General features: G+C 37.8%; 1 protein-coding gene across 2 annotated transcripts in view; it reads left to right on the top strand.

The window, feature by feature from the left end:
• Positions 1-26,183, top strand: part of HDAC9 (histone deacetylase 9) — a 385,460-nt gene extending 359,277 nt beyond the window's left edge. For both annotated transcript variants that reach the window (XM_061469205.1, XM_061469206.1), the window contains exons 24-27: positions 563-696; positions 10,070-10,154; positions 15,309-15,462; positions 24,749-26,183. In XM_061469205.1, the coding sequence (XP_061325189.1) occupies positions 563-696; positions 10,070-10,154; positions 15,309-15,462; positions 24,749-24,788 (413 nt within the window). In that variant the 3' untranslated portion in view covers positions 24,789-26,183. The remainder of the gene's footprint in view (positions 1-562; positions 697-10,069; positions 10,155-15,308; positions 15,463-24,748) is intronic.
• The last annotated feature ends 332 nt before the right edge of the window (positions 26,184-26,515 follow it).

Genomic DNA, 26,515 nt, shown 5'->3' with positions numbered 1-26,515 from the left:
TGATTCCAAAACACTTCAAAATGAAGCTAAGAGTTAACATGTTTCTACTATTTTTCAGTCTATGGTTGCACACTATACACAAACCCCAAATACAAGGGAAAAAGCAATTTCTAGATAAAAATTTTGTCATCTCATTTGAAAAATACAATTATCACATCTTAACTACAAATATTTTTTGTCTTATCAAAGCTATAAGTGCCAGGGTTATGTCAGATCTCCCTAAATAACATGGGCATAAGTTACATTGATATGCAAATAGATAATCCAGGATGATAATGGTTAATGATGGTAAGAAGAGAAATAACCTCATGTTTCAATTAATCTCAGGCTATTAGGGATCAGCAAGAGGGGCATTATCTCACATCTGTCACATACAGAATTCCATATACCTAACTCCAAAGCATCTACTATGGGCCAGTCAGAAACAGAATATTGGACCAAATGGATCCCATGATCCCTGTACAATATCTGTGAACTTTTATATTCTCATGCAGCAGATGTGAAATATGCCAGTAATGTCTGTTCTGCTTTAATTATTTGCACTACTGTATTTGAATACTAGGTTTTGGTCACCTAACCAAGCAATTGCTGAAGCTAGCGGATGGCCGTGTTGTGCTGGCACTGGAGGGAGGACATGACCTTACTGCCATCTGTGATGCATCTGAAGCCTGTATAAACGCCCTTTTAGGAAATGAGGTAAAACACAAATCAGAGGAGATGAAGAAAATGACCTAAACTTGCTGAAACTCCTATCTTTGATTTTCTTTTAGTAACAATGGAATCAGCCCTTTTTTCATTTGCTACAAAATCCATGCAATTTGAACACGTCTTAGAAATAAACAGACTTCAGATGAATTGGTTTGGATAAATACCTCTAAATGAGAGGATTTTACAAACCCTTTAGTGTGTGCCAAAATTATTGCCAGTTCTGAGTAATATTTAATACCTCAAAATTGCTTTTTGTGATGTACTGAATACCAGACTTAACATAATCGGTAGTTATTGGTGTGCATATCATCTATCAGGATCAGAACTTCCAGACTATCATGGGAAAAAAAAAGATGCTTTTTGCAAGGTATCTGGTAATTTTAGGAATTGTATATTGCAAAAGCACATTTTTTCCAGTATTTTGACACTTTGACTGGCTTGTGGAAGAACCTATTTCACAGGCTTTTGAAATTGAACAACAATAGTAATAAAAGTGTGTCCAAGACTTCAAAAAAATATTTTGTTATAAATGACTCATTTGTATGTAATTTAAATGGAGTTTCCAAAAATTTATCAAACACTATATGTTATTTAAAAACTTTTGAGACTGGACTATCAGGCTAAGTAAATATGAATAAATTATATTTATGGACACAAACACAAGATAAGCATTCATATTAGTGAAAATTGTTCTGTTGTTTACAAGAAAATATCTTTTTTTCCCATAAATGTGATGAGAAGGAAAATAAGCTTGCTGAAGGTGCAGCCAACACAATTTATGAAACGACAAAAGCCTTTACCATAAACTGTGAATTTTGCAAGATCTTGTTATAAAGTGCAGTGTGTTACTTTCTTTCCCCCAGGGAGGTGGTAGTAACTATGTAATCTCTCCAATCAAATGTAAGCCAAATTGTAAGCTAGTCTGCCAGTTCCCTTATGCTTTGAGCCTTTATACCTATGTGAATAATGTGAAGTAATGTGTCTTCTGATTAATATTGGATAGAAGGATTTTCTAAATGTTCTTTTAGGCCCTTTTACGACCCATCGAGAAAAATACTTTCATGTTTATTATTTTTTATGTTATACATGTAAAGAATAAGTGATAGCTTTTTCAAAAATATTTTCAGAAATGTAAAGAAGTAGTCACATTAAAAATAAAAAAAAAAAATTGAAGCTTTAATTGGGTTTTATCTGATATCATCTTTGATAGGCCTGTAAGGAGAGTTTTCCAGTGTGGTGATATGCATTACTGAAAAAGATGCTCAGCTCAATGTTGGTCCTTTTATTTAGGTTCTGAAATAGAGATTGCAAAACCTTAGTTTGAGGCATCTGGCAGTCTTAAGTGAATGCAGTATTGCCTTCATGATCAGCTACTATTGCAGGGCACTCTTGTTGATACTCTTTGTAATCATCTTCTCTGTGGTAGTATCTTATAGCACCAGTGGCTTTTCATAGCCCTTCTAAACCCACTCTGAATTTGCACCTTTGTGGAACTAACGCAAATGGTACAATGCTGATGATGTGATGTGTCTTTCTTTGTGTAGGTTCCTGGGTCCCTCTATCCATTTATGACCATTTGGTGGTGCTACCCATTTATGAAAACTGCCTTGTTTTGCTTTAACGCTGTGTCACACCCACCTACTGCTCTGCTGTCACCGACTAGCCACTACCCAAGATAAAATACTGATTGTGAGCAAAAGGAATGGGATAAGTGTACTAGAATAGAGACTTTCTTCAGTTTTATTTTTGAGTTATTAGAGACCAGGAAATTTGATAAATTGTGAGTCTACCTTTTTGCAAAATATAGCAAAGCAATATTGAGACAGAAATTCAGTAACTGAGAATTAAGACAAACATAACCATGCAGCCATTTTTATTCCACTTGTAAAAGAACGCGATCATTAATAACTTGAAACATCTCATGCAGTATGCATTATTCTCATGTGCTTCTACTCACAGCGTTGTCTTTGGTGGCAGTCATTAAATGGTCTGGTGCAGCAGAATTTCAAAGAGAAAATATGCTGTGGCTGCTAAGAAGAGAAAAATACTCCAGAGAGGATGTTGTTACCACAACTGTCGTAAGAAACTGATGTTTGCTTAAAAGAATGACTAAAGGTGTTGCCAAGGAGCAGACACTAATGAAGAAGTCTGATACCTACTTAGCAGTTAGAAATCAGTGCATCTGTTGACATCTATAGACTTATGGCAATGTACACCACATGGCCCATAGCATATACATTGCTTGATTTCAGCATAATATTCATGAGCTTGCACAGTACACCCCAAGCATGTTCCTGTCAAGGACAAAAAAAAAAAATGTTTTTCTTCAAACAACCAATTATTGTAATTCAAGGATGCATTCTTCCCGGAATGCAATTATTTACAGGTGATTAATAGGATAATTATAACCTGTTATCTGCCCCCTTCACTTTTACAAATAATGGTATATAGTACAACCTTGGTTTAAAAACATTGGCAAAATGTTCTTCAGTTTCTAAACACCATACATGTAATTGAACTCAAATTAGAAAGGTTGGGAAAGGCCTTTGTAAGGTACTCTGCACTTTGTCAGATGTATTTATTCATGTGCTGAGGAGAATTTATAAACATTTTGTTGGGTTTTTTTTAACTTTTTCTTTTGTTTTGTTGGTTTTGGCCAGGACTTGTCAATACAGAAATTCACTGCTTCATATGTCCTATTACCAGCAGAATAACATTTTTTAAAAGAGTAATAGTAAAACTTGCCGCAACTTCCAGCTTTCATGAAGAGCTGGTCTGATATACAGAAGTAACATCAAACTTACAAGTGCAAAATGATTTATTTTCTTAATTTGTCTCTGAATACCAAGATGGAAAACAGGTTGACATCCAAGATAGATATATTTTGCTCTTATTTATATGTGGCGTGTAGTACGATGATCTGTTTAGCAACCTGACTTCTTACTCTTCTCTTAACAAATGCAACTGGAGCCACTAGGAAAAGAATACATTATCAAGTTAATGTTTTTTAAATAATTTGAGTATGGCACAGGAAATTCCTGCATATAGTTGTGGATTTTGAAGACTAACCAAAAAAAACTATTAAAAGGTCTCTTTTTCTTGCAAGAGATCAGAATTTAAATGAGCTATCAGCCCCATCTATACTTCTGAGGTCAATACTTCTGAGAAACATCTGATTATAATTGTTGGTTTTCTCTGATCGAAGGCACTTACATTCTAAATTGTTTCTTTCTAAGACACAGCTCCCTAAATAGAGGTTCCTAGTGCCTGGATACCTTAAGGTAGCCAGGACATCAGCACAGGACTCCTAATATAACACAGAAATTGCAGGAGACGCATATCTTTTCTGAGCAGCAGCTGAAAATCAGGCAAAACACCTTATAATATCTGAAATTTCTCAGTCTGGTTTGTTTGCATGAATCTCTCCTTAAACGATAAGAAATATAAAAAGGAAATTCTAGAAGTAAAGGTAAGGATAAATTTTATAAATACCAAATTAATTAGAAAGTTTACATATAATTTTTTTTAAAAAAGCATTTCAAGATTTTAGGTTTCCTTGTCTATGTGTCTGTCCATGTCACACTGAGAAGAATCCATTTGACCATTTGCAAAGCTAATTGGGAGCACTGTATGTTATCTCCTTGGAAGGAAACCTTCCGAAGAGGTGAGAAGAGATTAAGCAGCTGGATTCCCTTGAAATCCAGAATAAAAACATGGAAATCCTTCTGGACAGTAAAAAAGCAGGATGAGCATCAGTTGCTTTAAAATATCCCTAAATTTTCTCAACATGATTTGAGAACTTCGCCATTAAAAAAGCATCTATCAAAACAAAGGAAATGTTGGATTCAGGTAATTAGGACAGAGACACTGTTTATAAGCCTAAGCATTTCTGAAATTATGATATACTCTTATGCTTAAAACTCAATTCTTCTACATTTTTTCACAGATTGGTCATACAGTTTCTTTTTCAAGTATATATAGATGTATATATTACTTCAATTAAGAATTACTTCAATTACTTCAATTAAATGTTGGGTTTTGTATGTAATTCCAAGAAGTGTGTGAAGATTGGGTTTAATATCAAGGTGTTTCCCCAAAATCTTTGTTATGGAGAGTGGAAATTCCACACTATTTTGCCCATCCTAGCTTCGATGCTATAAAGACAACTGCTTTATCTTTCAGTGTCAGGTGGTGGTGAGTATGGCTGCTCTATACATGCAAGGGTAGGTTCTGGTTTCTTTCCTCCACATTACTTTTGAAGAGACACTACTTGGATTTAAAAAGCCCTCAGGGATAAGCTTTCTTTGAGTTCAGTATCCTAAATCCTGCAGCTTATTTCCAACATAATTGTGTTCAGCTGGGGGTTCTTCTGCAGCCAGAGACAGTAAGGAAGGATTCCTTCAGGCACGAAACTTTTTGAATCAAAATCTAAAGATATAATTCTTCCTTATTCACATCCCTTTTCAAGCAGCCAGATGGGGTATTTCCATGGGACACAGAAGTCAGTTTAACATCATGGTCCCTCTGATCTGCATAAAGGTTTGGGCATTGTCTCTTAACTCTATGTGGTACAGTAGTTTGCTGTGGCCTGTAACGAGTGATAATTGCTAGCAGATGGGGTCATGCTCTTCTTTGCATAAAGGAAACAGAGAAGTGCAGTCCACAGTGTGCTCTGCCCAGCGGGACCCTGCAACAAAGGCACAGAGAGGATGCATGTCTGCTCTCATTGACTGTGGCGGCCAAGGCTGAATTTGGCCATAAGTGCAAAAACATTTTTAAGTGACTAAATTTAACATCTTCTAGTAAATACTCTTCTGGCTTGAATTTCAGTCTGAAGCAGAATTTGACAAAACATTGTGATTGGTTGGCTCCCATGCATGCTTGAAAACTTATCCTGGACAATTTTCCTGCAGAGTGTGAAGTATGTGCTTCTTTCTTGCAATCTGTTGAGCTGGCATTTAGGAGGGGATGGTAATTTAAGTGGAAAGCTTGTACTCTGCAGCTTTCCTGTTGATGATGAAAAGTTGGCATTTTCTCCTTTGTGGAACTCAGTGTGAATCTGGGGTTGCTTGCCAGCTAGGCAGTGAGCTCTGCCAAGAGGGCCTGGACTGTGTTAAAAGGGGTTATTTACCAGAACAGGTAAGCATTTCTCTCTCCAAAATTGGAATATTCATGGAAGTGAATACGGCCTGAGATCAATTTTAGATTGCTTGGTAAACTTGGTCACAATCTCACATCCTGATAGTTAATCTGAAAATAATTAACACCGAGTCCAAGCCACCTTTCAACTGCTGCTTGCACAAACCCAGAGTCCAGAAATTGGTCCAGAAATAATTAGATAGGGTAGGAAACTGGAGCAATGTATGTGCCAGAGGTCAGCATGGTGACATCAAAGTCCACAAGGTGGGCAGCACTAGTCAGGAAGTTGTTTGGCCAAAGAATCAGAGAATATTCCAATACCAAAGTTACATAATTCCTAGGCATCCCTTGGTTTTCAGGGACTGGTAGGTGCTAATGACCCTTTGTGTCTTTGAACTTATTCCTTACTGAAAACTGACTTATATGCTATGTTGTAACAGTAGATCACAAAAATACCTTCCCAAAGTGCTTATATTTAAACAGAAAGTGCATAAACTTTCAGAAGATTGTTAATAGAAGAACAGATAGGACCTGTGAGATCTTTGAACCTAGTCCTCTGTAATCATAGGTCACCCTAAAAGCAATGAAGTCCAGTCTTTGGGCTGATATGCTTCTCGCACAGTGCATCCAGGAAAGAGAGGTTCTAATGCTTCCCCCTGCAACCTAGGCATCCCTGAGGAGCCTGCCTGTCTTTTCCCCTTCCTCTGCTTATGTCAGGACTTTCCGTGCTCCTTACATTATGCTTGCAATTGCCTCACTCATCAGTTATCTCTAACTGCACAACAACCTTCACTGACGCTAATCTCAGTGCTTTAAAACATGACAGTGTTAAGGACAATACAGATATTGATAGAATTTCCAGCTCAGTACAGAATGTTGCAGTTTCAGATTCTCTCCGTGTTCCCAAGGATCAATTCATATCACTTTCTGGGCACATGAAATTTCCACCGTTAATTCCTTCTTCAAACATTTGTTGATACGCCTCTGGCAGACTTAGGCAGCCCAAGTAATTTTTGCCCATTTACATTGTTTTTCCTACTTTGAAAATGATTGGTGGACACAGTTTCTACTTTCATCGGCTACTTTAGTCACAAAAGCCTAATTCAGCCATGTGAAAACTTAGAAAATGTGACCCTTTGTGTCTGGTCCAAACAGTCTTTCCAGTGGTTTGGTTATTTCTGCAGACTTGGGCTGTTCTCTGAAAGATTTCTTTCCTGACAGTGTATTTCCAGTGCTCTTTTCAGCTTCCTTTCTGTTAGCCTCCAGATTTAATAGACTTCATGATCTGAATGCCAATAAGTGTAGGAGGGAAGGTGATGGTGCCATATATGCCAGGTGTAGAGTAATTTCTTTTGTTCACTGTCGGGTATAACTGCTGATATTTTCCAGGGACACCCCTGTGTCTATACAGTCATATCCAACCAGTGGACAGCTGCCAGCAGAAATCATTCGTTCAAATGCAGTCTCATTTCACAGTGTATAGAAATACCTGCCATAAGTCACTGGCTTTGTTTCTATGGTGGTTTTGTAATGGTACTGCATTTTGGGCTCAAGAGGATATATGATGTAATGAACTTACTTGTGGTGCTTGATAAGGTTTCCCTGATATGGAAGAGGATCCAAGGTCTGTCTGGCTATCACTGAGTGAAGAGGCAGAATAGTTCTGGAGCAGAAGCTCAGCTTGGGATACAAAAGGAAAGTTTTGTGGAAAAGAGTTAAGGAAATGATCAAACATGACTGTTATGCTCACATGACCTATATAGATCTGTTAGTAAAACTAACAGATGGAGTAAGGATTGGGATAATTGTTGTATGTTGTATGTTTTTTCTTCTTGTCTTTAATGATTTATCATCTTATCCTGATTTCTAAACACACATCTGCCATTTCTAAACATTAACCTGATATGTCTAAATATTCAAATGCAGCCTACTTGTTAAAGAATTTATTCTGTACTGATTAAAGAGGTTTTATCGATATATTAGGAAAAAAAAAGACTTTTTGGCTCCTGCAAAAATCCAGCTCTGAACACAACAAAATATTCACCTTTTAATAGGATATTACTTCTAGCTATCTCTACATCAGTTGCTCCCAGCTTAATAATCTCAAGGTACTCAAAGGACAAAGTAAGACAGTTTTCTCACATCTTGCAGTCTAGCAATTACATACTTTGTACTATTATTCATACGGTTATAGCCCAGGGCTATTTTGTCCTACTTCAGGGGAGTGAATTGATCTTCAAAGCCTTGGGAATTAGGAAATTCTCAAAACAGAATCTTAAGCTACAGTTTGCTTCCTCTTCTGTGTTCCTGCACCCAGTACGACCAAACTAAACTTCAGATTTTGTCCTTATGCTAACCAAATGATAGATTGCTTTGAAAAGAAACTAACTGATAAAAGCAAGTTCTATTCATCTGTGTAACCCAAGGTATATAGTATTAAGACTGTTTCATGGATTATTGTTCTAAGATCTGTCAAGCTTGATCTGTTGGTGGGCATTTTCATACACAGTTTTCCCTGAGGTACCTGCAAGAGTTACCATATAGATGGTAACATCTACCATGTAGAATAACCTACAAAGATTGTGATAAAAATGTGGTTTAAGAATTGTAAATGTATCTGTAAATATTATTTCTATTGTAATAGCTCTTTCTGTTCTAATCTATGATACATATTAGATAGCAACAATCTTCCTTTGGAGTTTGACTTCCTTGGTAGACCAAATCAGGTCCTACCAGCACTTCTCTGCACAGAATGGAGTGATTTATGTTATTTGAAAACAAAACATAGTGCTATTGTTTCTAGCCACAAGAAAATCTTCCAGCTGTGATCCCATAGAGGATTCTAAGGAAATAATGACATGAACTGCCTTATTTATTTTAGTTACCAGGACTCCATGGTGATATTTGCAATGTCTTTATCACTGACAGGCCTTCACTATTGATTGCAGTGGTAGGATTCCAGAAGTTCTGGGATTTGTAGCTAAGCTTGCTTAAAATAGAATCACTAAGGGAGTATCTACACTGCAGTTGCTTCCCACTTTGTATTTTAATCAAAGCTGACTTCATCTAGTTGGTGGGTAGCAATGCAATGGTAGTAACCTGAAGGATGATATGTGTTGGTTACTGAACTATTAACTTCACAGAGGAAGATCCTTAGGTGGGCTTCACTTGACCTAGTTTAAAGTAGACCTAGACATGCTTAAGAAAGGAATTCTGTCTGCATTACAGATGTCTGTTGTCAACAGTAGTTGAACTTCCTTAGCTTTAGAGAAGAGAGATTGGTATTGATACTGCTCTTCCTTGCCCACCTTGACACAGTTGGTATTCCTGTCCCAGTCTGTGCAGACACTGCAGTGAAGAGGAAAAACTGACTGGACTTTAAGCATAGGTCAAGGAGAATATAGATATTACAGTATAAAATGAGGCATTTAGCCCACACAATATTTTACCCTCTTTCTGGGAGAAAATGTATGGAAGGTGGACAAAAAAAGCACATGTGGATGAATTTCAAAATATAGTTTGCTTGGTATATTTATCCATTGCAGGGCAAAAGTAACTGTGCAGTAAGTAAACACTTCCTTCTGCAAATATGCTATAATGCAGCCCTACTCAAAAAATATAGAGCTAAAACTAGCTAATTAAAATACAGCCCACTCTATAAGTAACTTTTTTAGAGAACTCTTACTGCTGATCTGCATAACCATTATTTTATCTACTGTTTTATTTGAAATTAATGCAAAACTAGTAAAAGCAGCTGTGTTTTATGGTTTCCTCTTATAAATCTTAAAATGTGTAAGATGGCTAGATGTAATAACACCAGAAAAATAAAGATAATGGAGTGCACGCTTTGGTTTCAGTGTGGCTTCAGCGAGGGTTTGTTTGGTGTGCCCAGCTGCGTATACACATGCAGTGGAATTTGGTTTGTGAGGAACCTACAAAAATTACACAAATAACTAGCATTTTTTTAATGAATAATACACAGACATGCACCTGTTTCAGAGACTCCATAGATTAGTCTTGCAGCCAATAGAAAAGCCCCTTGGAATTCAATTACATGGCTGGAAAACAGAAAACAAAATCATGGCTATACATTTAGAACTGATACCAGCAAAATGTTAACCAGTTCTTGGGCTGAGCTTTTTCTAAGGATTAGGTTGTTTCAGTTTGTTTTACTTCCCTGTGGTTTATTGAAAATTTATATTATTCTATTCTATTCTTGCAGCTGGAGCCTCTCCCAGAAGACATAGTGCACCAAATCCCCAATATGAATGCAATAGCTTCTTTAAAAAAGACCACTGAAATTCAAAGTATGTTTCTCAGTTTGGGTTGGAGGGTTGGTGGGTTTGGGGTATTTTTGATTATGAATTAATATCATAGACATTAACCTATTGGTTCAAAGAAAAGAGTGGGCAAATTTTTTATGTATAAATGAACATTCTGTGTCTAGTTATGTATATGTATATATGGTTTTATTTTTATTTATTTGACATCCCTTTCTTCCTGCTGTATGTTTAGCCCTGAAAAACTAACCATTTGAAATTATTTAGAGCTCTCTGATTCCTAAGTATTCCCAAATCTTTCTAGTCCAGAGTACCTTGGATGAACTAGATGTTTGTCAGTGAGGGGCAGGAACCAACAGGTAAATTAGAGCTGTAAAAAAATAGTTTCTACAGATTCTGTGCAACATCCCCTGAGTTACTCACTTTGAGATGTATAGGAGCTTGAGATAAAGTTAAAAAGCTCAAAATGGGCACTAATTCCGTGAAACAATGCTAACAAATACATGACTTTCTTCAGTTTCTGATGCAGCTGATACTTGATCATTTCACTTGTGGGCCCTGACACCAACCCTTTATTAGCCAGATGCTTTAGGGCATTCGCTCTGGTCTCACTAAAAAATTTTCTCTGCCATCAGCTTCCTTAATCTAACTGAGCAGACTTCCCTTAAATTCCCTAATCTTCTGCTCTCTGCCATTTTACTGAGGCAGTGGAAGCTTCCTGACTTCTGCTGTTTGCTGACTCCTTAACAATAACAAATGGATAACAAATGTTTTTTTCATCTTTGATGAATCACAAATAATTAGTATTCAACTACATGAAAGAAATGCAGTTTTTAAAAGAGACACCATGCATTTTCCACTGATCATGCAGTATTCAAACTGATTTTAATTGTAAAGTGACAAAGAAAATTCTGTAGGTATGTAATTCATCTTTCACATCCAGTAGTCACCTAGATATGCAAGTGTTCTGAGTAAATCACCTCTACGTGATAAATTCCAGTCAGTCATTTTTGCTGAGTGGTATGTCCTAAGGTAGTTCATGAGTTAGTGTCCCTGTTAATAATCTGCTAGTTCCCTGTTAATAATCTGCTAATTATATGGGAGAAATCACCAAATTAAGGAAATTCATGTACTATGCAAATGGTAGTGAGGACAGCAAGCTGCACACATACCACAGACATGAGAAAAGGATATGTAATTCTGTTTGAAATAAAGCATGTATTTAATGAAAAATGGATCAGAAAAAAACCAAACAAACAAACAAAAAAAAGGGTGCATTAAGAAAAAGAAAATAATTTAAGCTCTAGAAAGGCATAGTGTCTTACACACAAAGGAATTCCTTCCTTCACAGAAAGAAGGAATAGTTTTAGGAACTATACAAGTTTATGCCTAAAAACATAGTCCAGAGCTCCTGAAGAGGGGCCTAATTTTGCCACACATTGGTTTGAGGTGAACTGGTACAGTCATGGCAGTCCAGATGGATGAAACCTAGGTCGATCTGCTTAGGTTTGGAGTTATTTATATACAATAGTCTCTCTTTTCTTGCAGTTATTACTTTAAAAGTTATGCATACCTCATTTTGTCTGGGGAGACCAAGTATTAGAAAGGAATATGCTTGGATGACAGAAAGGAGCATTGAGGAAGTTCAGGACAGCTTTATGGAGAACACCTATTTAGATGGAATTAAGAGAAGCAAGTACATGTTGAATATTATAGGGAGTTATTAATGCTGAAAAGCATAAAGCTGTCAAGTACCACCTCAAGAGATATTGAGAAAGCTTGATTTATTTGGATGATTGTTTGCATGTGTATTGGGTCTGTATGTTTGTGATTCAACTTTCATAACAAATATTAGCACTATTTTAGACAAAACCAGAAGTCCCTCCTCTTTGTTTGTTGCAAAGATACAATACTTACTTAGACAATGAGAGGAAACAACTTTTTTTCTAACTAGAATGGAATCTGTATAAATGTTTTGTATGTGACAGTGATCCAAAAATCCTTTGGAAATGTAATACATTTGGAAGTAACAGTTCCCACACCCATGTAATATGCTATTTCTAAGCAATCCTGTTCGTTGGCTTGAATACCACCCCCAAGTATGGGCTTTTTTTGAAGGAAGCCATGGTATAGCATGTCCAAATCTATCTGTGAAAGGCAGTTACAAATGCTTGTAACAGTGACAGAGACATTCATTTTTATTATTTCCTGGTAATAATCAGTAGTCTCACAAATCTTTGAGGGAGTCTTAAGCACATTTTCATGCTGGAAACCAAAGCATACCTAGAAGACTGATTTGGTTTCATTGTTTATTCTTGCAAGCCACGATTGCTCAAGTTTTGTATGAATGAAACCAGCAGTATGCTTCACTCTTTCCCCTGAGCTCCACCAAGTTCTTCTCAATGAATGTAACAGGGCTGGTAGAATTTCACATTCCAGTATGGCACAGTAGAAACGGCATTTTCAGAGATGTGAGCAGTTTGAGGCATATGCTTTTTGAGTTCATTTAATTGCAAATACGTAGCATACCTAAGGTTTCTTACAAAGCTCCTTTGCAGCCTCATGCTGTGATTGTCTCTCTGTTCCACAAAACTTTGCCTGCAAGTCGTTTGGCTGAACATGCATGGAAGCCCTGTATGTAAATGTAAATATTGTCTTGTATAAAAAGAAACTTGCAAAGCTGCTCTGATTACCAGAGGTGTTTGTAAAGTACATGTTTAGAATCATAGAATATATCATAGAATCTGATTTCCTGATTTTAAATTGAAACCGACCATTGCTTTTTCACAAGCATCAGAATGCTCTCTTTGCGTGAGGTACTCACGGCTACCTGGATGCAATTACTAACTGGAACAGCTTTAAAATTTCCTCCCACAAACCACAAACACCCTACCATATACTCCCCTTCTCCAAGACCCTCCACTGCGGCATAGGTGCTGCCACCTGCTTCCTGGCCTGACTCTGGTTTCCTTTTCTACCGCTGAAATCCTTCTCATAATACAATTCTCAATGCAGGGAAACAAGGAAAATCATCAGTCGCTTGGGTGTGATTGATAGTTAAATGGGCACAGAGATCCCACTAATATGCTTGAACTGGTGTTGAGTTTTAGTGTTACAGGAAAGTTCAGATTCAGGGGACAGCTGGTATGCGAGCCTATGTGCGAATGAACGAATGTGATGTAGCAATCCTCACTGATGCCGTTTTATTGTTGCTGCAGGAGGGCAACACAGTGGTAGCTGATTACTAATATTTTATTTTATGAATAAGAGCCCTTGAAAACTCCAGCAGTGAACATGGGTTCATTTCTTTTATAGGCAAGAGGGGGTATTATTCCCATGCCCACAGATTTGATTTTCTTGCACATCTGTTTCTGCAACAAAAACCCCACCCACTTTGCAAACATTTAGCTCATAAATTATAGGGTTTGAATTGGGTGTGTATTGCAAAGACTGACTTTTGCACATATGACCTGTGAGAACATCGTGGAATGCTCATATAATTTTTTGCTTTGTTTTAGTGTATTTTTTTAATGAATAGAGAATATGGTCACTCAGCAAGCTAATAATAGAACATTTTTGTATTGTTTTTACAAAATCTGCCAGGCTCCGATCATTGAGCCTACTGTTACGTACATAACTTTTTAGCTGTGTCTTTCATGCTTTTGGAACACAGCCAACCTCCTAACATTTAATCTCAACTTTGTAGGATACTTAATGCACTTTACGTTTTATCCCCAGAAGGTCCCTGTTATTTAAAGGTTCTGCTAACTACTCAAATGTGCACACTATTACAGTTCAAAGAAACATGCTGGCCATGCTCTCTGCTTGTTCTTGCAGACTGACTTGGGCTTTCATCTTGCAATGATGTTTTTGAATAAAGACATTTTCAGGCTTTATCGACAGCTGCTTTCTCACTGGAGGGAAAAGTTCACCTTTTGAAAAGCCTGAAAGTGTATTGAGAGCTGTGTTACCAAAGAGGGAGTTTTCAGCAGCCTTTGTGCGGCACAGGCAGCACCACCGCTGGCCTGGCCTCCCAGCTGTCAAAGCCTCCAGATACCCTCTGGATAAGCACCTCAACTCAGCCCGCCACCCAACTGCCAAAATCCTCCTTTTAGCCCTTGGAAAAGTCTTCTACTTGATCCCCTCTCTTTCACAGCTGTTGAAACCCTCTGTCTAATTCCCAGATAAGTACCCTGATTCAACCTCTGCAGCTGCTGGAAGCTTCTTGCTAAACACTGAATAAGCTCTGGTCCAGAGCTCCCAGCCTTCCCAGTTCTCCAAATTTCCAGGTGTCATCCACCTGACAATTAGTGAGTGCTCAGTGGATTACTGAACTGTAAGAAATACATATCTAAATTCCTAGTTGTTCACCTGGTTCCCACTAATTAACCTGTTTCTTAATTGCACTGCAGTAGCAGACCATTTTATATGTGGACCATGGGTTACTTGCCATTATTGTTTGAGTTGCTTGAGAAGCTTCTTACTGTCTCTTCTCTTGCAGGCAGAAAGCTGAGAATACTCAGGCTTTTAAGCCACTGCTGTGTTTTTACACAGCAAACCAGAAAGCTCTATTCCGTATGACATCTGGCAGCTTTTCAGCAACAGCCAGTTCATATATGAAAGTTTTAAATAAATTATTGTTCTAGTATACGCCCCGAGGTTGGAAGAGAAAGAACATCCAGGACTAACAAACCTGATTTTTCTGGCAACATCACTCCAGGCTGAGCTGGCATTTCTGACTTTTTTCCTTTTCAAGACACTGCTCTGTGAGCACTTCGTACAACAATGTTAATTTTTCTAGCCCTATTTGCTGTATATGCATCAACTGTCTGCCGTATCAGAGCTTCTAGGTATTAACCCTGCCCTGAACTCCCTTCACCTTGTACAGATAAAGCCAATAACCTGTCTGACAGTATGCGATCATTAGTCTGTGTGTTACTCCTCCAGTTTATTACCTTCTGGGGAAGGTTATGACACAGCCCTTGGAATGAAAGCACTTTCCAAATTGGCATTCTTAGGTTCAGAAATATACCTCCTCACTGCAGTCTGAAATTTCAGCTGTGCTGCTTATACCACAGTGATTTTAAATTATAATCACTCAGTGTTGAACTAAGTGATTACTATGCTTCTACCACCATGCTAGCTAAAATTCCAATGAATTATTATGCATGTTTTCTTTAGGCAAGTACTGGAAGTCAGTGGAGCCATACTCTGTGCCAGTGGACTGTGCTCTGGCAGAGTCTCAGAAACAAGAGAGGGAGGAGACAGAAACGGTATCTGCTATGGCCTCTCTTTCAGTGGATGTTCAGCAGTGTATCCCTCAGGAAAGCAGCAGGTAAGTGTATGCAATTACTGTAGAGAACAAGGCTTTCACTCCAGGCAAGTAAGGTGAAGAAGACAGCCAGACTAAAGGTTGTTTCAAAATTAACTGCTAATTGAGGTACCTGGAAGTTTTTATCCCTTGATTTGAGTTCTCTCACTTGACCACTGAAAGCAGAGATAGTCTATGCTAGCAGATATTTTCTGTCATTTGTCATTTTTATTAAGGTCCATGATTAGTGCAAGAACCTTGTTTTCTCCCTGTGTCTAATGCTCTCTAATAAACAAAAAGCATAATATCCATATGAGGAAAATAGATATGATCAAGTTTAATTAACCATATTCTTCTCATTGGAGGCTATTCAAAACTGTTCTAATTTTCTAGGAAGGCATTTAACACACATTCAGATAAATTTAATAAGGATGGACTTAAATCATTATTAAATTATATTAGACATGCATTAAAAGTTATTTCCCTGGAAGCAATGGAAAGGTGCCAGTGTAAAACTTAAAGCAATCCTGACAAGGATTAAGGCCAGCATTTTCCATGTATCAAAATGAAGGTACACCAGCAAAGAGTGAGAACGCTGGTTTTTTTTCCACCTTGTCAGCCGCTTTTTACGTTAATGAAGATTGCATTCAATTTCGCAATTTGAGAAAATGATATAGCAATTGCTGTTGTGGTTTTTTGCCAATAAGAGATTTTAAAAAATAAAAAAAGATAGACACCCAATACTGTGTCATTAAAAAACAGTATTTCTTCAAAGAGCTGTTAAGAAACAGAAAGGCTACTGCAGAAGTTCTTGGAGTTTCCTATTTACTTGTTTTAAGGACAAAGTTCCCTGGCCTTCACCAGTAGAGGAAGACCCAAAATGCAGTAGAATCATTTGGTATCCATCATCCAGAGAAAACAGGGGAGGGAGGAGGAAAGGAGAAAAAAACCTTATAAGGAGACTCATCAGCTCCCTGCAGACTGCAGAGCAGAGCTGTGCAACAACAGGAAAGAAAGAAGGGAGCTCCGGGTAGGCAGAGCAGTGGTAGGAGTGGAGCCAGAAAGATCCATGTCTCCTACATTGTGACAGCTACTTGTCTGATTTGGCTCTTACCTTCTTCATTGGCTCTTTAATCAGAACTGACCTGATAGGCATGCAGGGAACTGGAATGGTGGTAAAAACTATGGCTGTGTTTGGGACTGAATATCTTTCACAACAGTGGGAGCACTCATCTGTCAATGAGTTAACAGACACAGCTCAAAGCGACACACAGGGCGCACAGATAGCTAGTGAAGTATTTACATAATTACCTTTCCAATTGTAATTAGATTTTAATATGCTATGGCTATTGTTGTGCTAATAAGATTGCAAACAAATCCATAAAAGCTTAGCGAAGAATCCATGACAAGTGGGAGACATATTTTAGTTTTGTGAGAGTGCTAATCAGTGCTCAACTAAGGAACAATTAAGTTTTGTTATATAAATTTGTGACAAGTTATGAGACAGAAAGGTGCCTGCTCTTGTGTGGGTAGCACTGAAAGATAAAGAATTTTGGTTCAAGTGTTGGAACTAATGCAGTCAAAGTAAAGCTTTAAATGTTTCTGTGTAAGGGTGTGTTTAATTTTGTGTATTTTCACATTGCTCAGAACAACCAAGAATTGTATTCATGTGCCTCCACTCACTTAAAACTACAGCCATTGAAAGTAACTGCTGATCCTACATGATTTGAAGAAAATAACCTTTTGGCTAACACTGCACTTAATTATTGTGTTTATTACTTGCCTAATGATAACCTGTGACAGTTTCCATCCATTCTGAAAATAGCATTTCAGGGCAGAGCTGAGAGAAATTAAAAAAAAAAAAAAAAAAACAACCAAAACCGGATGTACTGAAATGTACACAAGTGGAATTCATGTGGCTGCCAGATTCAGTACACTTCATCAGTTCTGGACTCTTATAGGGACCAATCTGTCATCATTAATTGTTCTGTGGAAAAATGCTTTCCTTTGAAATATCTTCTGTGGTGCTGCTGAGATTTTTTAGCAGCTCAAAAAAAAAAACCTATGCACGCATGCATTCCTGTCTGTTTCCACATTTGTAACCCCCAAAGAAGTCACCCATAGCCAGATTGTCATCAGACAGCACAACGTAAGTGCTGTCCCAGTGGGCCAAAATTGGTTAGGTTTTCTGAGGCTTCAGGACATCATTCTCTTTGTTATCTTCCTGCTGAATGAAGAATGTAAGGAGGACCATGAAATAAAATATGGTCACTTTGAAGGTCTGATTTTGAGGGTCCTCTGAGCTGCTGGGAGACCTGAGAGGACCTGGCTGCACTTTGAGCATGAATGTAAGTCCAGCATGGGATCATAAATCCAGGGACTGATTCTACATTGCACACTCTAGTTTCATGCCAGTATAATTTCATTCATTTCACAAAAACAGGCTGTTAATTTCATAGGCACATACCAATGCAAACTGCAGCAATGTAGTGTTGGTTCCAACTCTATGTTTTCCTATTTGTTATGTCTGTTGTAATTCAGGACCAAGTACGCAGTGCTCCTTCTCCAGCCTTTTTCTGTGTCAAACTACCAGGCTGCAGTTATGTAAGAGCTCATCTGGGCTCTCAAGCCATCTTAATACAGCCACTGTAGGTGTACCCTCCTTTCCCCATTGTAGATGTGGGCCACCTTCTGAAGACCTGTTGTAAGCTTTTGCATTGTGTGTTTGTTTGGGAAAGTTGGTTGTGACAGGAAGGGTGGGATCAGAGCAGAAGGCACCATAGCTGACAGGGCAGGCTGAAGGGTTCCTTTGTTATTCCAGGAGCCAATTTACTTTCTTTAAATTCCCACCATGGTCAGCCAGGCTGATAATTCTGGCCTGCATCTCTAACACTGTTTCACACAGTATCACAGTATGTTAGAGATTGGAAGGGACCTCGAAAGATCATCTAGTCCAATCCCCCTGCCGGAGCAGGAACACCTAGTTTCACTGAACTGATGGTAGAGATCCTGTTGACTTCAGCTTGAGATGGTCAGTCCTCCACATGAAGAGAGCAGCAACAAGAGTCTCTGGGGAAAACTCTTGCCACTTCTGTTGGAGGATATACTGCTGTTTGGAGTGAGATGACTCACTTTAAACTAAGATTTTGGTAAAGCATCTCTTTTGCTGGCCAACTCATATCTGACTCATTTACCACTGATGAATAAAGGATAAAATGCTCCTGGCTAAGGCCCATCTTAAGTATTTCTCTTTCTTCCTTCTTTCTTTTTTTTCTTCAAGTGACAGTGCCAATTATTTTTTATTTGATTTTCTCTGGCATGCTAAATGAAGAAAACTGCGAAAAGCTGCTGCACTTTTATTTTACCAAAGCAGAGCTCTACATTTTAAGGTCTGATAGAAACTTGATTATAGACTTCAGAAGAAAACAGATATAGAAAAAAGTTTGTGGATAGGAAAGAAAACATACATGATGCTAACACAGATTTAAATACAGATGCAATTAAAGGAGCAGGCATGCCCTATGAAACATTTCTAGCTACCATAACCTTTGTGTGTTGATAACTCCTTATTCCCTACATGAGATACGGATTTAGCTGATTAGAATTTTGCTTTGGCCAGACATCTGTTTCAGAAATCATGCTTTGAAAATATTCAGTACAGTGCTGTTCCTGATACATGGGAGCTTCCATATGATTCTTCTTAAAATCAAAAAATAAAAGGGTGTGGAGGGATATCTATTGCACTTACTATTTTTACAGCAAACAGTAAATTTTGAGAATGACATTTATCAGAATTTGACTTTATGGCCCTTGTTCAGATAGTTAGAGATTTTACTCAAATGGAAATGAAAACAAAGTGCAATTTTTAGATATTACTGTTACAGAGCTACCAGTTGCAGTTTCAATCACATTGCATTATATTACATACATTATATTACTCTATACCAGAGCAACTGGTTGGACCTTGGGGAAGAGCTAGCCACCATCAGAGTTGCGTGTTGTGTTTGTGTATCAAGTCATAGAGCTTCTCTTAACATTTAGCTGTTTGGGTATCCACTTCAGCTGTGCTGAGTAACCTGCACCTACCTGGCGTACCCCACAGGATCTGAAGTCACAGCCAGGATCAGTTGCTAAAGAACAAGGTCAGGTTTCCCCAGGTCAGGCTGTAGCCCTGTCTTGCCCAGCTTCCTCTCATCCCCCAGGTGGGGTAGTGAATAAGGAAGAGAACCAGGAGCAGAGGAGTTTGAAAACAGGCCTTGCCCTAATGGGTTGGTAGATGTCAACAGCTGTATCTGACCCATGTCATTTAAAGCTTCCAGGATACCTACCCAGGCATAAACTTTTCAAAAGTTTTTTTAAACCAGCTTACACCTTTGGTACTGAGGTAGTGAATCCCACAGACTCATCAGGCATTACTCTAAACTTATAACCAACAAATTCACTGGGGAATCCCTAGTTCTTGTAGCAGTATTCTTACTCATAGTCTCTGCCCCATTTCTGATTTTAAAGGCTTCAGCTGTCTCAAGACTCTGTATTCTTCCTGGTATGAAAATAATTTCTTACCCCTGATGATTCTGTGCCTTTTGTAGTTTTCTTTGAGATGGAGTAAGAACTGCATACAGGACTCCAGGTGTTGAACACACTATCTTAAAGATATTTGTTTTGCTCTCTGCTCTTCTACCATTAATTTCAAGCTCTCAGTCATAGCCACCACTGTGTAAAAACAATTAAATCTGTCCTCCCTCCTATTTTGTGCATTGTTAATTTGCCTTCTTTTCTATTCAGAAATGGTGTTAGGGGCTTTAGAACTGACCAGTATCGGTAGTTTGTCATCATCAACAAACATTATCACCTAGAAATACTGACAGTCTGCTAAGCCCTTTTGAGATGCTCTGGAGAATCCCTCCATAGTAAAAAATCACAGATATTATTACCTGTTTCCTACTTTTGGTGGATTATCTACCTATGAGAGGTCCTTCTTTCATTACCTAGGTTCCTCAAAGCATTTGGATAAAATAGTTGGAAGGTTTCTTTGTGCAGGGATACCACTTGATTGCTCTTCTTTCATTTCCTTCAGAAACTTCTGACAAATTTATAAGGCTCGCTTTCTTTCTAAGTGTTAGGACCTAACTCTTACCCAAATTATTGTTACCTAAATGCCTAGTAATCAGTGATTAAAACTGATTTCCACATACCAGCTTACTGTTATCTCCTGCAGTTTCCAAAAGGGGAATTGAATTTCTTACCTTCTCTACCTCTTGTATGGATGCAAAGTTAAGCAGTAGAATATGCTCAGTAATTATTTCTTTAGCAATATCATAATCGCATTCCCCTAGAACACAGTGGACGAACATCATCTGCTTTTAGCAATTTAGCAATGTTTAATATATCAGTTTGTTCTAAGTGCTGATTTAGTTTAACATTGTTCATCTGCAAACAATAAAGTCTCCCTGACACTTCTCTAGTGAACACAGATATAAATAGTTCATTTTGCTCTTGTGGTCTACCTTCCTTGATGCTCCTTTTATGCTTTGATCATTTCTTCTGATGTGCTTTGAAAGATCTTTTTGTTATTAGTTTTTATGATTTTAACATGTTGCTCTTCAGACTCCTTTGGCCTGCCTCGTCAAGGGTTTACATTTATCTTGCCAGAGTTTATAGTTTATTTAAATTGCCTTATTTGGACATTACTTCCTCTTTACAGAGTATATGTGTAGTAACCTTATTCTGGTCTTAAACTATGATCAGTTTTACTTTTAGTTCCTTTTACTTTGATCCATACAAAGTCTATTTCTACTAGGATATACACTTACTCAGGATCTCTTATATGATGCCTTTAGGCAGACACTCTGAATCATCTTCATGGTATAGAAATGTACCTCTGTTTCCCTGGCTCTTTGCTACCAGAGATCACTTTTCAATTACAGTGTTATTCCCTAAAACAGCTAAGTTAAGTTAGGAACAGATTATGGCATAAAACATCCATACCATGCCAGAAAAACTATCTTTTGTTCAGCAGTTTCTGTGACTTGGAAACATATCTTGAATTTTTATTTTTATGCGTGTGATGATGTAGCTATGAGGAATTTCTGTAACTCTAAAAATAAGGTAAGAGAAACATTTGCTTTTTTGGATTATGTACAGGATTTATCTTAATTCTTAAATATTAAGTTTTTAAAAGTGCAGATATGAAATATTTGAAATAATCTCATAATTAATATGGTTGCTGTTTATTCTCAGATGCCACAGGATAATACTTAATATGCCACACATTTTGCCAGATTCTATCCATATGGTAGGACTTTTGTCTCATCCATTTCTTTTGGTTTAAGGTTTAAACGGAATAATTTTGATTAGCATTAACTTCAAACAGAGTACTCCAGTCTGCCGTAGTGTGAATTGTACATCTAGAGAGCTACAGATGAGCACTGTTTCCAGTACACCAAATTAAGCAAAGCTAAGAGGCCTCCGCTCCTAGGAGCTCGCAGTCCAAACGAGCCACAGTGAAGCCTTAATGACTAATCACAGCTGTGTTTCTACAATTATTACAGTCCCAATCGATTGTCTTTCTAAATCTGTTGACTGCCCAGAATCAGTCCAAATCAGACCTGAACTCACAGCTGCGCCTTTGAGGAACCAGTTAGAGCATACAATACAGCATGGGTTTTTTTGCATGTTTTATGTTTTTATGCCAACTTCTTGTCAGCTACAGAAAGAGTGACTGAACGGATGTAACTAACAGTGACATAACTGAAGTAACATAAATTTGGCCTGTCAGACTCTGCCCCCTCGATTTCTACTGGGTTTTTTTGACAACTTTTGATATCATCAGAATGGCTATATACTGATTCACTGCTCAAGGTTAGGGGGACTACAGTGTTTTTCTCTCTGTACAAAGAGGGAAAAATGGGGCTCTTTGGTACTAAGAACCCCAAAACTTTACTGGCTTTCACAGAAAACTCTGATGTAAGCTGCTATCCCATAAAAATGTATATTTTGAATGATTAGCCTTTGGATAGATTCAGTGACTTCTCTGACATGAATAAAATGAAGTTAAAGCATACACATAAGTCTTCAAGAGGAGACTGGAAAAGGGTCTTAGAGTTGCCACGCTGAGAGACAACAGGTGGATTCACCAGGGCACCCTAACTTCCTCCTCTCTTTCTGCATAGAACACCTTACATCTGCCACTGGCATAAAAAAAAATATTCTAATGGTTAATCTCTGGCTGATGCAGAATATTGGCATATGGTTAGAAAATATTGGAATATATTAGAATATGGCACTTGAGGTCAGTCGTGTCCCTCAGAATTACCCTCACCAGTGGAAAATTGCCCAGGACTAAAACCCTGAATAAGATCATCTCTCGGTTGTACTAGGGTCATGGGAATGTCGGTCCCAGAAGCCAAATACATGTGAACAGATTGATGCACATACTGCTTCCCTAGATCCTTATAAATAACCCCAAGACCCACTTTCACTCTAGAGGTTTTCCAGAGCTCCAGTCCTTCCTGCTCTGACAATCTCTAATTGAAATCTATTGACAACTATGCCTTCTCATTTGCTTACTCACAGCCCAACTTAAGAGCTGAACTGTTATCTGCTTTCAAGTTATCCCCTTTCCAGACAGACTCATTAGGTCCTGGATGTTTAGCAAGGGCTTATTGCACATTTGCATTATGCCAGAGGACATGCAGGTCTTCCAAATGTGGCTGGACAAAGTGGAAGTGTGTGATCAGCACAACAGCAACATACACCATCAGTATGAATCCCCCACATGGTGCATGATCCTTTATCAAACCTGAGGACATCAGCAACAGGCTGGGCTCTATCCCACCCTGGCTGCCATTGTGCGGTCTCTGCTGCAAGCCAGAGCAATGTAACAGGGGTAAAAAGAAATGCAAAAGGGATTCACCTTGCCTCTCAGGAAAGAGGGAGCTGCAGTGGTTACTGTACGTAGGGAACATTCTCCACCGTGTGGTGGAGCACCAAAACATTTGAGATTTATAGAGTAATAATCTTTTAGGGTCAATAATCCTTTGGAAATTATTAGTCTGAAAATATCTTATTTTTCACATATCATTCATCTGACATATTTTTCAACATACTATCTGTGATCATTCCAAATCATAAAAGAATAACCTCCATAAAATCATTTAAAGGCACACTGCTAAATTTTTCATTGGGAAAGACTGTAATAAACTCCAGATTCATTTAGAATTCTCTGGCTTCCTTGCTGAATAAATTACCAAAGCCCATGCAAGCCCCATTAATTACTTTTTTTTTCATGGGATTTCACGAGTTTGTATTTTCTGAGGGATGTTTCACTAAAGCCAGTTATTATACTGGCTTACAAGATTTATCCAGTAAATGTCTTATTTATTAATTTGCACTTATTTTTTCTCTACCCTCATTTCAAAATTGCTTGAAGGGACTATTTTTTAGGGAGGTCTTCAGCTCATTTGTCATAGGGTATTCTGCCAGACTGAGGTGAAAATTGGTTTATGTCCAAATTCTTATGCCCTTCAACAGTAACTGTGATCTCAGGAGCTTCCCATTTTATAATTGCCAGGATAATCCTTGGGTACGATAGCTTGCCAGATACAAGGAATTATGACACTTTTTTCTGGCTCAGTGTATGTCCCCATTATTTACCTATTGGCTGTTTTAAAGAGCTCATCTTACCTAACCTGATTATTACCCAGAGACTTTCAAACAAAAGATACATGTATAACGCTATTTAATATTCTTAATAGATACCTTCTCTATGACAGTGACCTTGCTGATTGAGCTCAGAATTTGGTCCCAGAAACTGCAAGCAGTCAGGCAATGCACTTCTAAATTCTCAGAATCAAAAATCAGAAGGCTGAAGAAGAACCCCAGAGGAAACATTGCTAACAACTAGGTTACTAATAAACTGTTTTGTTGTAATTTTTTACCCACTCGAAAAAAATAAATACATGTATTTTTAGTTGCAAAAGCTTGTAAAATAAGTATCACAGCTATTTTTTTCATGAAATTATTTGACTCTGTTGACACAAAGCATGTACATTTCTGGACAAAAAGTTATAAAATATTCTGACATATTTTAATATAAACAGGAACATTTTCAGTGATTGCTTGGATCTAAAATGTTTTTCCACTTGACATTTGTTTATACTTCCTAGGAAAGAAACTCTATTTATGGATAACTGAATAACACAAATAAACATCAGAGAGAGCTGAAAAATCAGCTTTGATTATGCATGAAAATCTACAATGTCATTGTGTACTCTTGTGCCGTATTCTGATTGCCTGTTTATTTTTACAGAGCTGCTGGCGAGCCCATGGAAGAAGAGCCAGCCTTCTGAAGTGCCAAGTCCTCCCTGATATTTCCTGTGGGTGACATCATTGTGTATCCCCCAAAAGCACCCTCAGACATGTCTTGTCTGCTGCTTGGGTGGCACAGATCAGATGGAACATAAACACTGGGCACAAAACTGAATAGCAACTTCACTTGTTCTTTGGATGGACTTGAAAGGGCCCTAAAGATTCCTTAAATATAACCGCTACAATTCTAGAGTTACAGTAAAACGGGCTTGGGAGAAAGAGCCTAGAGCATGCTTTTTATATGCTGTTTGACCCACTCACAACATAAATTGTGAAATAGAGTATTACAAAATTCTATATGATAGATTATAGATACAAGAATTCCAACAGCCAGCAAAGTGCTCGGTGAAACCCATGAATCACTTTCTGACAATTTTTACTGGGTAATTTTTTTCATACTGTGTTAAATTGTTAATAGAATTAGTTTTCTTCGCTCTGTGTAATGAAAAAAAAAAGGACACCTTTATTTTATGAGCCATTTTTTAACCCGCTGTCATGGGTTCTTAGCCGAATAAGTGAAAGGTGTGTAAATTACAATGAGGAAATTTAGCTAAAGGGAAAGCACTTCTTATTGTACTATAAATCCCCTGAAGTACTGTGCTTGTTGGTGCTTTACTTTCTTTTCCCTTCTCCCAGGCATCCCTCCCCATTTCATGTAATCTCTTCTATCGTGAAAACACATTCTAAAATGAGTGATCTTCTGCCTTTAAAGAAAAAAAGTGCTGTACCCTCTGTATTTGACAGTAGCTCTCACCATATGTGCAGCAGAGATCAAGTGTGGATGGCTTTTCAAATGTGTTTTTACTTTGTTCTGAAATCTTTCTGCATCCTGACTCTAAGAGCAGCGATCTTCAGTAACTGCGTGCAGTTCATCTGAAGCGCCGGTGTTTCTGTGGAGGTTGTGTTGAGGGTGTTTTTACAGGTTGTCATGTGGATACAAACTGATTCTTTATATAGTCCTGCACCAAGAGAACTGATGTTGCTTAAGAAGCTTCTAACGGTTTATGCTTTATTTTAGCTCCCCAAAGTGCAGCAAGATCTCCATGCAATGTGACTTTAGCTGTTTAATTCCATGTTTGAGAACGTAACATATAGTTGTGCCTTTAGCTGATAATGAACGCTTAAACTGTTACACGTGTTGCCTTACCGTCAGAGAAAGAGATAGGGCATGTATGTAAGACTACTTCGAATGAACAAAACTCTGCTACAGCAAATTTTATTTTGTTTACAACTTTCTCACCTAATGAACCCTTGGAGATACCTTGAAGTATTCAGCTTGCAGTATTTAATAGCTCTCTCAGCTTTTAAACGCAAGTGATGTTCATTTTTATATATTTTCCAAACTCAAAGGATATATTAAAGCCATAAGTGAAGACTGTCATGCTTTTTATTCTGAAATCTGAAAGGAACCTTAATTAAAGCAAGATTTTGGGGAAGGCCATGATATGAAAGATATGGAACAATATGGTTTCATTTATAGGCATACTCAAACCTGTAAATCAAAGATGAAAGATTTCACTCAAATAGAATTATATAATTCTCTTTTGTTATGCAGTCAGACTATATCTTTCATGCATTTGGGTTTGTTTACGATTAGCATTTTAATTTTAAAGACTTTTATTACTTATACAAAAACTTTCTGCTACAAGTTAGAAATCTGAGGCATGCTTTGAAAAGGGAAATGTGAAAAAAAAATGTCATTTCCTAT

The sequence above is a fragment of the Pezoporus flaviventris genome, unplaced genomic scaffold, assembly GCF_033815535.1.
Source record: "Pezoporus flaviventris isolate CSIRO_AGI_PZ_B2104156 unplaced genomic scaffold, CSIRO_AGI_Pfla_v1 ptg000055l, whole genome shotgun sequence".
Lineage (NCBI taxonomy): Eukaryota > Metazoa > Chordata > Aves > Psittaciformes > Psittacidae > Pezoporus > Pezoporus flaviventris.
Note: the sequence above shows the minus strand (reverse complement) of the source record. Positions and strands in the feature narration are given on the sequence as shown.